Source organism: Orbicella franksi, chromosome 2, assembly GCF_964199315.1.
Source record: "Orbicella franksi chromosome 2, jaOrbFran1.1, whole genome shotgun sequence".
Taxonomy (NCBI): domain Eukaryota; kingdom Metazoa; phylum Cnidaria; class Anthozoa; order Scleractinia; family Merulinidae; genus Orbicella; species Orbicella franksi.
In genome coordinates, this window is record NC_138146.1 from 22,765,386 (window position 1) to 22,779,784 (window position 14,399).

General features: G+C 36.5%; 1 protein-coding gene and 1 pseudogene across 1 annotated transcript; one reads left to right on the forward strand and one right to left on the reverse strand.

The window, feature by feature from the left end:
* Positions 1–14,343, forward strand: LOC145478734 (uncharacterized). The gene is made up of 4 exons (XM_081456846.1): positions 1–189; positions 3,250–3,406; positions 12,147–12,182; positions 13,223–14,343. Exons 1-4 carry the CDS (start codon positions 1–3, stop codon positions 13,483–13,485), a joined length of 645 nt encoding a protein of 214 aa, XP_081312972.1. The 3' UTR covers positions 13,486–14,343.
* Positions 1,844–2,896, reverse strand: LOC145480108 (uncharacterized; annotated as a pseudogene).
* Positions 14,344–14,399: the final 56 nt, after the last annotated feature.

Sequence of the window (14,399 nt, forward strand, 5' to 3'; positions counted from 1 at the left end):
ATGGCTAGATATAGCAAAATGGCTAGATATAGCTCAACAGCTTACAGTTTGTTCTTCGTGTCAGTTGTTTTCGCAACTGCAATGGCCGATCAATGCCATATTGCTTTGCTGAACCGTTGCAAAGCAGTTTACCAAGATGCTCTAGATGCTACTTCCATAGGCGAAGAGGGCCACTGCTTCAGGATGCAGGTATGACGAGAAAAAAGGTTAAAGTGCCTATGAAGTAAAAAATAATTGCTGCCTATTTGAAAGGCTTTTCAAAGTAAAGAATAATGGCAGCGTTCCTTGAACTTGGCACCAGAAATGTACATCACAAAAGGAACAAAATAACATCCGTCATGCCGTTGCCATGACAACAGTTATGCTTCTGGTTCTGTTTTAATTAAGACTAAAATTCCCAGATTTTATCTTAAACAAGGATCACCCACTCCCAACAATCTAATGGGAAGAGTTAGGACAATATGGGAACCATGTGTGTTCCGAGCAAGACCCTCTGTCCCACTTTGAAAGGTTGCAAATGGGGATATTTGGTTTTTAACAGAAAGAGACTGGAGCCAAGAGTGTTGCCATGGCAACAACATAGTAGGTGCTTTTCTGTTCTTTTGTGATGTACATTGCTGGTGCAGGTTTGAAGAATACTGCTTTAATATTTCTAGAGTTATTCTCGATTGAGTGTTGTGCTGTTTTAGTGGAACCACCAATGACATTATCACTTTCCTCATTTGCATAATACAAAAACGTGAATATCTCCAAACCGAAAAACGATATTCCAAAAAGGAAAACGCCATTCTTCTTTACTTTGAAAAGCCTTTGAAAGAAAGCAGCAATTAGTTTTTACTTCATAGGCACTTTAACGTTCCATGAAAGATAGCCATTATTTGATGAGTATCTTTCATGGATAAGAATTATCCACAAATTAGCCAGCTGTTTGAAGATAGATAAAAATGATTTTCGTGTTTAAATAAAGATTGATTGATTGATTGATTCACTGTTTTCTTCACTTTACAGCACAAAAGTCACGAGAATAAAAAACAAAAACTGAACAAAAAGGACTTATCCGTCAAATATTTCAGCATACTAAACAATTGCATGCACGAATATCTCCAAAATGTTACGACGACCAGATTCATGGTTTGGCGACAGCTTGAGCTGGCTTGATCTCTATTAAGGCGATGTCGCCTATGTTTAGTGTTAGTTAACTTTGATTCGTGGGGCGGTCACGGTTATTCGATACCAGCCAGGGAATACTCAGTTAAACTTTTGCTTGCAATGAAACAATCTTTCAGTCCATTTTTTGCTTCCCTGCCCCATAGTTAGAGGGCAGTGTCGTGTCAGAGTGGCGACACCTGGGGTAGAAAGGACACACCCAAAGCATGGGATCAGGTCACTGATACTAAATTCCCATGCAGGAGCAAAAGGAAACTTAATTAATTCTTACTTTAAATTCCAGGGAACATTGCTTGAGATGTTATCAATGGTAATGGAAGATATAAGAGATAGACCATTATTTTTTGCAGGGAGAGAGGAAAAGTTTGAGACATTTTTGTCTGCACAAGCAGAAAACCTTCAAATGTTTTTTAAACATGGGATGAGGTGCTGAAAAATGTTTGGATTTTCTGAGAGAAAAGTTAGAGCAGTACCCACAAAGGAAAAAAACAGAAAGAGGTGTTTGAAGATAAAAACTTTCCATCCACTCTCCCTCTACAGCGTATATATATTAGAATCACGGTCCTTCCGTAAGTATTATCCCATTCTCTAGCTACTAGTAAATAGTTTTGTCCAGAGAAAACGTTTTTAATGTCATTCATGATTTAAGGTACACATATTGAAGGTGGGTCTCAGTTTTGGGAGTTATCTTTGTGTATACAATATGTAAATAGATTTTCAGAGAAGACAGCACAGGTCAATGCATGTGCAGAAATGTATGTGGACATATATCCTTCGCAAACTAAAAATGGAAGTAAGTGTCTAAAATAATGTTCTGTTTTGATGAAAATGGCTCACTTATATACCAAAGACCTCCACGGCTCAGACGTGACACCAAGTCACACCCAGCTTCCAATTTTCCAGCTTTCACGATAGCCATAGCCTGCTGGCTTTCGGTTGCTCCTACTTTTGCATGCCCCTCGTTCAGATTGTACAATACATAACCTCCCACACACTGAAGACCAGCCATCTCTTTCTCTGACAATACAGTTTCTGAGGGTTGATCAATGTTGCTGTTAGTGGAGAACTTCATACGCTTGCAATATGCTAGCAAACTATCAGCCACCTTGGTTGCTAATAATGTTGTAGCATTTCGGGATAATCCTGTAAAGAACTCTGTAGAGTTCAACGGAACTTGTGCATAATACTTCAGGAAAATCTTCTAAGTATCTCCATTTTTCAAATATCCTTCAAACATTGTTTTCAGCACAGAGAATTCTTCAGTCTGTTCATAAGGTGTTTCGTATCTGTACAAGTTCAACTCATTCCTCAGGCTTGAGGCGAAAGCCGCGGCTTCGTTCACGTTTTGTATCGCGTTGTGCACTATTTCAGCAAGAACGTTAAGTGTTAGAGTAGCCCGTTCCCGTTCACACCATAGTCCACCTTTAAGCTTAGTTTCAAGCGTTTTCGTCTGGTTTTGTTATCTAGCTCGATAATATCTCGGAAGGATCAAGTTTGGCCTAGCTTCCTTATCTGTGTTGTGTTTGTGAACCACATGTTGAACCATACAGTCACTTGGCTCTTTTCGATCGCTCCAGGGGAGACTCAAATCAAATTTCACAGATATTGTACTTGCATCGCCAACTGTTGCTGAAAATTGCTTATCGATTGCTTCATCGAATTTTAAAAGGGCTAAAATGGCTTCGAAATTATCACCAAACTGGAAAAGGTTGTCCAATGTGTCCGCCATGTTGTTTTGACGTGTGCACGGTCAGAATCACGTGACGGGTCATTTTAACCTCGGAGAATACGCTATTGTTTCGCCCTTTGAAGTTTACCGGGTTTCATAACCAGTCCCCTCTACTAACTATGCTCACCCTAAACATTTTCAATCGTAGGCCCTAAATATCTCAGATTAAGACCATTAGTTATTGCAATGCACTGAAAATTTTGGTTGGTTTCTCAAGATGCTTGTAAGTATTTATTAATCTCTTGGACTCTATTTCATCTTGGAAATAATTAGATGGCAGATGTCAACTATGTTTTATACCATTCGCATCGTTTATATTTCCTCATCACAGTCTAGTTACGTTTCTCTTCCAGAAATTGGCCACATGTGTTGCCAGTGAACCCAAATGTGGAGGTGAACTCATTGAAAAGTTGCGTTACTGGGTGTTACAAATTGCAATGATGGATAGCATCTTAGGAACCTGCACGGACATTGATTACAGTACACTGAAGAGTGTTGTACAAGATTCAGGTTTGAAATTTTGTCTGAAATATATACACTGATATAGTCTGTATAAGTCATGATCATCAGTTCACAAGTCGTGATTTTCGAACAGGTATATATAACTTGATATTAGTTGTTATCTTTTAACATATTTTTCGTTAATAGACCTTTTTAGCTCGGGCGGTTTGTTGCCCCATTTTAGACCATGCGATGTTACTCTCGAGAATTCTTACCTTCAGATTTTCAAATATTGGTGTGTATATGAATGAATAATTTTTAGATGGATAAAAGGACAATTCTGTAGAGAATTGTTAATGACCACTATTCCTTTCGACAATACAAAGAACACTTCACTGGAAAAGTTGAAAATTTACAGAGTATGTAAATAACATGTAATTAACATGTAAATAATCAAAAAAAGACTGTAAAGAATAATTTACATGATTTTTCCCCTTTTACATGTTTTGGAGGTTTCATGTAAATAACATGGAAATATTTTAAGTGAAACATGTAAATGATGAAGAAAACACTGTAAATGTTTCAAAGCAAAGGGCTAAGATCATGTAAATAACATGTAAACTGTTCCTGCAAATACTGTAAATAGCCTGTAAATTTCTTGTGATTCAACCTGGAAACCCGTAAATAACATGTAAATTTAATACAGGGAGGGTGCCATAATACTGTAAATAACATGTAAATAAAAAAGGGGAGGCTGTAAACAACATGTAAATAAATAAAGGGAGGCTGTAAATAACATGGAAAACGAAAACAGGAGCCTGTAAATAACATGTAAATCGAAGAAGGGAGCCTGTAAATAACATGTAAATCGAAAAAGGGAGCCTGTAAATAACGTGTAAATCGAAAAAGGGAGTCTGTAAATAACATGGAAATCAAAAAAGGAGCCCATAAAGAACATGTAAATCGAAAAAGGGAGCCTGTAAATAACATGTAAATCAAAAAAGGGAGCCTGTAAATAACATGTAAATCGAAAATGGGAGCCTGTAAATAACATGTAAATCGAAGAAGGGAGCCTGTAAATAACATGTAAATCGAAAAAGCCTGTAAATAACATGTAAATGGAAAAAGGGAGCCTGTAAATAACATGGAAATCGAAAAGGGGAGCCTGTAAATAACATGGAAATCGAAAAAGGGAGCCTGTAAATAACATGGAAATTGAAAAAGGGAGCCTGTAAATAGCATGTAAATGGAAAAAGGGAGCCTGTAAATAACATGGAAATCGAAAAAGGGAACCTGTAAATAGCATGTAAATTGAAAAGGGGAGCCTGTAAATAACCTGTAAATTGAAAAAGGGAGCCTGCAAATAACCTGTAAATTGAAAAAGGGAGCCTGTAAATAACCTGGAAATGGAAAAAGGGAGCCTCTAAATAACATGGAAATCGAAAAAGGGAAGCAGAAACCCTGTACGATAAATGACTTGTAAATAATAACTTGAAGAAAAATGCATGGAATGTACTGTTTTATTGTAATCAAATCTGTTGACCTTAATTATAATAGTAGAAAATATGCAAATTTATACAGAATCAGAAATTTATTGCAATCAGAACAAACTCAGTAAAATTCAAATAGTTTTTATATGCCATGAATAAGGTTTACAATGTATACATTGCAAAAAATAAAACATGTTTTCTTTTCTATCTATCCATAACAAGACGACAAATGTAATTTTGTGCGTGGCCAAAATATTTTAAAACACCATGACTGAGCTCCTTTAACCGAATTCAAGCACTTTTCAAAAAGACTACTAAAATTCAAGGCCTTTTCCAGATTGTGCGAAACCATGTCATATTCAGCTCTATTTAATTCGTAAATAATAAAATGATTAAGAACTATACTGTTGTCAGCTACAACTAGTAAAAATTTTGCAATTTAGGTGTATTACTAAATTAAAATTGTTTGCGAATGGATACCTGTCTTAAATATATACTAAATCCACAAAGTCAAATGTAACATAATGATAATACCTTTGTCATAAAATGAATGAATAAAGTGTTTTTCTTACTAAGTAATTAATGTAGGATTAAATTAGCCTTAATAATGAAAAATGGGGGAGGCACAATGGCCTCGTAGTTACATGTAATGCGCTCAACTCCTGATCGAGTGATCCGGGTTCAAGCTCTAGGCGGGTACAGTCTGTTGTGTTGTTGGGCAACACACTTTACTCTCAGTGCCTCTCCACCCAGGTGTATAAGTGGGTAGCAGCGAATTTAATGGTGGGGTAACCCTGCAATGGACTGGCATCTCATCCAGGGGGAGCAGAAATAGTCCTAGTCGCTTCCTGCTACAGAAAGCGGGATAAGCTCCAGCCTGTTGGGCCACGTGGCTCGTATGCAGACTTTACCTTTACCTCATTACAAAAATTACTGCAACGTAAGTGTGAAGTATTGATCAACTTTTTTCATAGAGTGAATTGTTCTTTTGAAATAACAGAAAATAGGGAGAAAAAACATTTACCACAAGATAGAGATTGACATTTTAAATTCATCATAAAAACATTCATGCCAAAGGAATACTACATTGCATAACATAAAACAAGGCTTCTGACATCTTTTAGGCTATGTTTACAAAGTCACAGTTTCCTTCTTTTTCCAAAACTGTACGGAATCCAAACAGTACAAACATTTTGGACCCCTGACAAAACATTCACTGTAAACAATATTCAAAATTTTACTTTTTCTTTTTGTGATAAAAAAAACTGTACTGTAAAAAAAAAATTCATAGGGGCCTGTTGAAATTGAAAGGCCTATCTAGTACCATAGTTCCCATAACACATCATAAGTTAATAAATTATTGTTCTGGTACTACATGTATGTAAACATAACCTTTTCTTTTTATGATGAAATCTTATAGCTGCTGTATTGAACAATAAGTATCAACCTAGCAATCTAAGATATTTAAATTTGATGCTAATTCACTAACACAGGTACAGTGTAAGTGATACTTCAAAGCATTAAAAAATAATGTTTAAAGTGGTTGAATTTATGCCAGGAAGCTGCCAGAGCATATCAAAGTGTTGAAGGTCATCATGTTAGACTGTAATGCACCAGGGGCCCATTTCTCGAAGGTCCCAAAAAGTTTTCGCACCCAGAAAGCCATACCAAAATCTGAAATCTTATGCTTACAGAGCTGTTTTAATCGCTTATTCTCAATATGAACAGAGGTTTCCTTCACACAAGAAGTTTCAGGCATGTACAGCTCTTAGTTTCTAGACACAGCTCAATTAAAGATGGCTTTGTGGGCCCGAAAAGTTTCCAGGGCCTTCAAGAAATGGGCCTTGGACCCCTTATAGAGTCATAAGTACTGTAGACTTCTCAGTGGCTGATTTTTTCCTGATCAAGCATCAATGCCAAGGAGTATGCATGTATTGACCACTCTCAATTTTACTTCATCCTACAAGTAACATAAAACATTTCGTTAAATACCGGTAAGATAAGTTATGTCTGAGTATGAATCAGCAAATTCTGTGTATGATATCAGTCAGTGAATTTTACATTGGAGTTATTATTTTGTTTCTTATCATTCCAATTTATACTGTGACCTTTGAAATCGGACTGTAGCTGGTCATGTTGACTGGCCAAAGTAATTTTAGCTCGGTCACGTCTTGTTTCTGGCTGGTTAGGATATTTATGTGAAAATCAAGTACATGTAATGTGAGCCAAATTAAACCTACAAATATAGTTTGTTTGTTCCAGTCACTGCTAGACTGTTTAAAATTGGCTTAACATTTTTCTGAATGGATTTAACCCCAGTCACTCGAATGGCATTCCTATCAATCTTGAACGCATGACAAACAGCAAGTGAATGGTCTTTGGCCGTTCGAACAGATACATGTATGCATTGGTGTATGTTTTCATTAGAGGTCATAATAAAAAAGAGATTAAAAACTCTCAGATTTACAGTTGGGGATTTGATTGTTTATTCAAGAATGAACAACGTGACTGTCTCAACATGACATGACTGGTCAACATGACCGGCGAGTGAAGTTTTTAGCCAGTCAAGTCACCATTCTGGCCAGACATTGCCCATTGACCGGCCATTATTTTGAGCCCTGAATATTCATCAATCAAACAGATCTTACATCTACATCTGTAGCTACTGTGTGACAAAAACTTTGCATCTCTGATTGGAAGGCACTGAATGTCAGAGGATGTAGAAGAACTAAAGTCAAAATGTGTGGCAGTAAATATTCAATGTTCACTATCTTCTACATTGTAATATTCATGCACAATAAATCAAACTCCTATCAAACAATGTTTAAATAATAAGTCAAGTTATTTGCAGGCACAATTTGATTGTTTCTTACATGCACTTATGCTCTATTGGTGGACAAAGGTACAGCTGATGTCATAAATGTTTGTTTTTGTTTCTTTGTTATGTATTATGAAGCAGATAGATTCTACATTGTCACGCATCTGTTCAGTAATAGATCACAGAAGACATCAAAATGTGGTAAGAACATCAGTGACACACGCCTGAAAAATTCACAGATTCTGTGACACACTCTGGTAATGGCTTATGTAAATATTTTTTGTTTTTACCACATTTTGGTGTTATCTGTGATCTACTCAGGGCAGGAAAAAACCAGGTCTGATTTCCTCAGCCAAGTAAATTTTGCTCTTGGGCAAGTGAAAATAGAAGTTCAGTAGCCCGGTGGGCACGTGAAATTACAATGTAGCCTCAGTAGTCTTGTGAGTCTGACTAAAAATGCCAGCTTGATAAATGATAATTTCCAGTCATTCCATTTCAAAACTTAAGACCTAAAGATTAGTTAATTATTAGGTTGAAAGCAAGAATTAGTTAGGAATCCGAGCGTACTTCATTGGCATTTGTCCTCTGATTTCCTTACTGGCCACCACACTGGACACTAATATTTAAATGGGGGCAAGTGAAAACTGAAATTGACTGGCCCACTGGGCAAGTGACTTACAATTTTTTTCCTGCCCTGCTACAGATGAATGAACAGATGCATGACACATGAAACCTGCATGTGTTTGGTAAGAGCCCAATTTTGTACAAGTAAAATGTACAGCTGTAACAGGTCTCTAAAATGCTGTCTGGTCATCCCAGGGTAAGGCAATCGACTGAAATTGATCCATAAATTGATATAAATCAATAAATTGAAATTAATGTAAGTGTTATCAGTGCTATCAATCAATTGAAAGAAATTCATACTCACATGCTAGAGATGTTTCAAGTTATCAATTTGATTTTACCAAATTTATCAGTCATTAGAGAATCAATTGAACGTTGGCCTCTCTTTGTTAGTTCACATAAACTGTAGAAAAATTGTGTCCCTCAACACAATGTTTGATTGTAACTTTTTTATGTAGATTTCAAAGGCACTACCAAAGACCCCCAAAACATAGTCCCCGATACATGTATGCCAGCAAAATATTCTGTTTACAAGATACAATGTTATGTTTTTATGCAATTGTATTCATGATTTCATATTTCACTTTATATCTTTTGTTCATTTCTTTCTTATTAAATGTTGCTTAAAAGATAAGCTAGTATCAGCAAAATTGATAATGCTTATTGAAAATTTGATCACAATCGATTACTCATGACGAATCCTTTTATTGATTTCTGATATCATTGACTAATTCCTATTGATTGTTATGAAATAATCGATTGACTATACTGTGTTGTCCAAGACAGGTAGATTTTCCTGCCTGGGCAAGTTACTCTTCCTTTTTTTTTTTCAAGTCCTGTGTAGTTTTCATGGCAGTTTGAGGTACATGTATACCTCTTTATAATTATTATAGACACTTGAGTAACTTCAGAATACTTACACTAGCATAAGAGAAATTTCTCTGCTGAAGATGGCACATTACATTTTAGCTTACTAGCATTCACATCAGAGGGCAACATAACCTTACAAGAGAATGCATCAGAAGGAATCATAAGGTGCATATAAGGCAATAACAAATGTCGCATGCTCTTACTCGGTTATCGAGAACAGATAATAACAGATAATAAAGCCCTTTATGCACAGCAGGTAAACATCAACAAAGTCGATTCCACAAGCAATGCAACTTCTCCTTGATAATGACACATTCACAACCAAAGGCAAAACGAAATGTATACGTATCTTGACGTTACTTTGCTCTACTCGTTCAATTTATGCAAAACTTGCTTACCTGTTGTTGTTGTTGCCTGTAATCGCTATCTTCAGCTTCTGGGTAACGGAAAACTTTGCCTTGAAACCGTGCACGATGACGAAGCGAAGGTAGAGTGGATTTCGGCCCGCTAAAACAGAGCTCCAGTTCGATGCAAGTTCCAACGAACTGCCAAACATGGCGGGAGAACCGAGAGGACCTGGTACCTAACATGAAGACCGCTGATTCCTGTTTGTTGGAGATCGGGCACTCACAAGGCTGGTATGCTCTTATAAAGGGACTGGGATAACAGTGACGGGAATGAAAGCACAGAACGGTAGCAATCACCAAAAAAAACCAAAACAAAACAAAAAACAAAATGTCATTTTGGGTACCGACAAAAAGTCAGCTATTCGGAAAGGCGATAAGTCCTAACGTTTTCGGGAAATGGACAAAAAAGCCCTAATAAGTACGAGATACACAAGCTCCTCTAGAATAACCGAACAGATAAATTTTTTTTTGCGCAACCTAAAATTAACCTACAGAGCTTTGAAAGTACACCAGATAGCCTAAAACAGCGTTTCAAAGCATTCGAGAGAAAACGGTCGTTGGGCCGGCCGTGTCCCTTATGGTTCCCTGCCTAACCTAACTCGCGTCAGTTCAAACTCGGTCACAAGGGCTCTTTCCGTCTTGAACTCACACAGCACGTGACGCTTTCATGGTCCTTCATGAATAAATACGTACGTGCCCGAGAATTAATTTTTCTCTTTTCTAGAGACGTAAGCTTGGGACGCCTGCATGTGCAGTAACAATTCTAGTTTTATTTTGTCGTTGTGGATGCGCGGAAAGTTCACAAGAAGACAGCTTAGTGCGGTGTCGATCAATGCAGCGATTTAGTTTGGTGCATACCTTCTAACCCAACTTCAATTTAAAGCACACTATAGCACACACTTGGATTTTAGAGAAGTTCAAATGCTTCAACGTAAAAGGCACCTTAATGGAGGCTTCACGGTAGGTTTACGGAGCTTTAGGGCGGTGTTACATTTTAACTTTACGCGCCTTTAAAAGGTCCCATTTATTTGTTCTCGGTTACCCGAGACAACCCTTCCTCTCTCTCCCCCCGTCCCCCCAAGTTTAACCTGGCTGGGGTAACTCTTCATTTATTTCTTTGCAAAATCCAACCAACCGTTTACAAGAGGATAGCGAACCTGTTGGTAACTTGGAATTTACATCATTTCAACAGTCTCCGTTGGTTGAACCGTTACACCAGAGTTATATTAAACAAGCCCACTTTTCCGTTACATGGTTTTTGCAGGGTTTAGGCAGGCCTTCTCTTAAATTTAGATCTTTTTTTTTTTTCTAAGAGTCTCCATTTTACATTAACGTGGTCTTAACAGTTTTTCGAAAAGCCCCCATTATCTCATTTAAATTGTTTTCACAGCCTTTGCAAGGTCCCCCTTTTTGATTTACATGTTTTTAACAGGCTATTTACAGCCCCCCACTGCACCCGTGCAACTTCTAGGTTTTCCATTTACATGGTTTTTACATGTTTCTTACAGGCCCCCTTTTTTCATTGACATGGTTTTTACATGTTTCTTACAGGCCCCCTTTTTTCATTTACATGGTTTTTAAATGTTTCTTACAGGCTCCCTTTTTTCATTTACATGGTTTTTACATGTTTCTTACAGGCCCCCTTTTTTCATTTACATGGTTTTTACATGTTTCTTACAGGTCCCCTTTTTTCATTTACATGGTTTTTACAGGGTTACAAACATAACATTTCCAGACTTTTTACAGCATTCGCTTGAATTATTTACACGTTTCTTACATGGTTTAGCAAAGCAATTTACATGTTTTTTACAAAGGCAGATACTGTAAAAGTGCGTAAAATATTTTACAGGTTTTTACATGTTCTTCAAATGATCATTGTCGACAAAGACAATGTAAATCACTATTTACAGAACATTTACATGCTGTACTAAAAGCTGTAAATTTCCTGTAAATTTATTTTACAAAACCCTAACATGTAAATTGTAATTTACAAAGAATGTAAATCAATATTTACATGCTGTAAATTAAAATTGACATGTCCATGTAAATTTTCAACTTTTCCAGTGCTTACGTAACATTATATTTACATTAATTATGTATACTTAAATAGTCACTGATTCAAAAGAAAAAAAATTCTCATCTTTTTTTATTCTCGCGTACAGCATTAAAAGAATATTCATGACCATATAGTGTAAGATTATACAGAGCAACACGGCAACAGTACTTCATTTCCCATTTTTTTTCTGATTTGCAGTAAACAAAACAGCCAAAATACAACAATAACAGTCGAAACGACGGCATCAACAGCAGCGTCTTTAATTAGTATCCCTTAAAATAACATTTCTTCTTTTCCACTAGCTATTAGCTAGAAATTACGTGTTTGACAGTTCTTCCAGGAAAAAAAAAGAACTTGTAGATATGTTTCTCAGTTTGGGTTTTTTACTTCGTACAAAAAAGTACTTTTCCTAACCTTGTTTTACACATACATGTACATGACCAGTGGAGCAATTTGTTTCATTCGGAGTTATTTTTGGGAACACTTTCAGCTGATAATATCTTTAGACCTTGTTAAGTCTTCTCACTCTTTTACTTGTCAACAGATGTTGCAAAAACTCATCGTAACCTGGACGATATTGGTAAGATAAATGTTCAGCAATTTCTGTAAATATTTGTAACGATTCTGCATATCTAAGTACTAGTATAAGATTATTTTGAGTCGTCGCTCATTTACTTAAAGTTTTCAGTTTTGCGTATCTAAAAATCTGTATAATTATGTATTTAAAAATATCGACATCGAATTGGGGGAGCGCCTGTATGCCCACTTTATAACTTCATAAACATCATGGTGATATATTTTGGTCTAATTCAACTTCTGCAAATAAGCCTCCGAATTTGAAAATTTTCCCATGATTTAGTTGAGCAAAGAATGTGTCCTGGAATTCTGTATGTAAGATTACTTTTCCTTTTCATTCGATTTTGCTTTCTTGTTACATAGAGACCTTCGACTACCATAGTTGGCAGAAATCACTGGCTGACTTGACTACTTTCTTCAGTCTTAGTTAACTTTATTTGTAACGTTATTCACTTTCGTACTTTTATTTTGATAGCTAGGGTTTTATCTTGTAAATAATTATGTTTAGAAATTTAATTTGTACATAGTCCTGATAATTGAAACTCTTTTTAGGTGGCCCCAATTAGCAGCAATGCTAAATCTCGTTCACACGTAATTAAAGTTGTTATAAATATTATCATTATTATTACTATTATTATTATTATTATTATTATTGTTGTTTTTACTGTTACTATTATTATTATTATTATTATTATTATTAACCAACAAACAAATAAACAAGCGAACGACTGAGTCTAAAAATGAATAGAGCGGTTTTCATTTGAGTGTTAGTTTTGCACTTTCCACTCTTTTAAGCTACACGACTGGCTTAAAAAGCTCGCGCCGCTTTTTCATCCAATCAGAAGTAAGACCAAAAAACCAATGTGACTCGTTAGCATACGTTTTTTCCCCGCTTCTCGTCAGCTACATGTAATTACTTGCGAGTTTAGATTGGTTCACTGAATTGTCTGTGTCCTTCGTGATTGGCCAGAGTGATAACTTTGGTTTTGGTTTTACAACACTCAATTGAAAACCGCTCTAACAGTGCTCTAATTTCTTTAACAGAGTTCGACAGTTTTGAAGAGTGTGCCGTGACAGTGCACAAGAAGTGCATACGCTACTATGTAACTTTGCTGGCAAAGGATCATCAGATATGCAAAGATATGGAGAAACACAGCACGTGTTATGACTCATACAGCAAAAGCATCAATTGCAAAGCTAAGATTATCCAGCATTTTGCGAGCATGGTTGAAACCGTAGCGCAGCGAGTTCTCGACTTATTGACCACATATATGAAGTCTTTATGTACTAGCTCGGATGAATTGTAAGTGAAAATGCTTTCAGGGACGTTTGTGATGTTTCTGCTACGAAAAATGTGTATCAAATAAAAGAGTTTAGAATTATTCAAGGAAAGAAAGGAAATTGCGATAAAGTGCATTGTAACATATATACTCCTACACCAATTAAAAATACGGGTAACTACGCGGTCTTCAATGTCGTATCATTTTAAAAATAAACAATGACTTCAATTTGGTAAGGAAATATTTCGCTCTCGACAAGCTGATGCACAATTTTGTATTTCTGCGTTCGTCCTAAGGAGAACGCTTCCTAATTTGTGGAGGTTCCTGTGACTTCTTCGGTGTCCCGTGTAACCTAGGCGAAAAGAAGTAATGCTCATGTGCTATAGTGCACCTCGTGAGTGATGTACTTTTCAAGTTGCGTGACTCATTCCTCGGGTACGGTACTTTGTTTATGTTAATTCGCATTGTGTACGTGTGCAGCTGCTTGGTCTGAGTGTTGTTTCGCCGTTCCATAGGTGAGTGAGTGTGAGTGAGTGTGAGTGTGAGTGAGAACTTTATTAAAGTGTCAAAAAACCTTATAGCCTGGGAATAAAAACACCATACTAATTAGGGGACACTGCTAAAAAACTATACTAATACTAATATTAATACAATAAAAAAATAAATGACTTGAAGGGCATTATGTGCAGCATAGGATGCAGCCCTTACAGCCGAGTGTTGCTGCGTCGCTCCATTTTCTTGTTAAGTGACTTATTTTTCACAGATGCTGTTTCTGGCTTCCATAGAATGCACTAAACGGGGTTTAGTCTCTCAGAATCTGCTACTTTGTTGAATAGCTGGCGGCAATATTTAAGCGAATCTCGTGGCGAACAACAACAACAACAACAACAAAAACAATTTGCACGAAGTGAGCCTTCCTCGTTGGCTATTAAGCCAAAAAT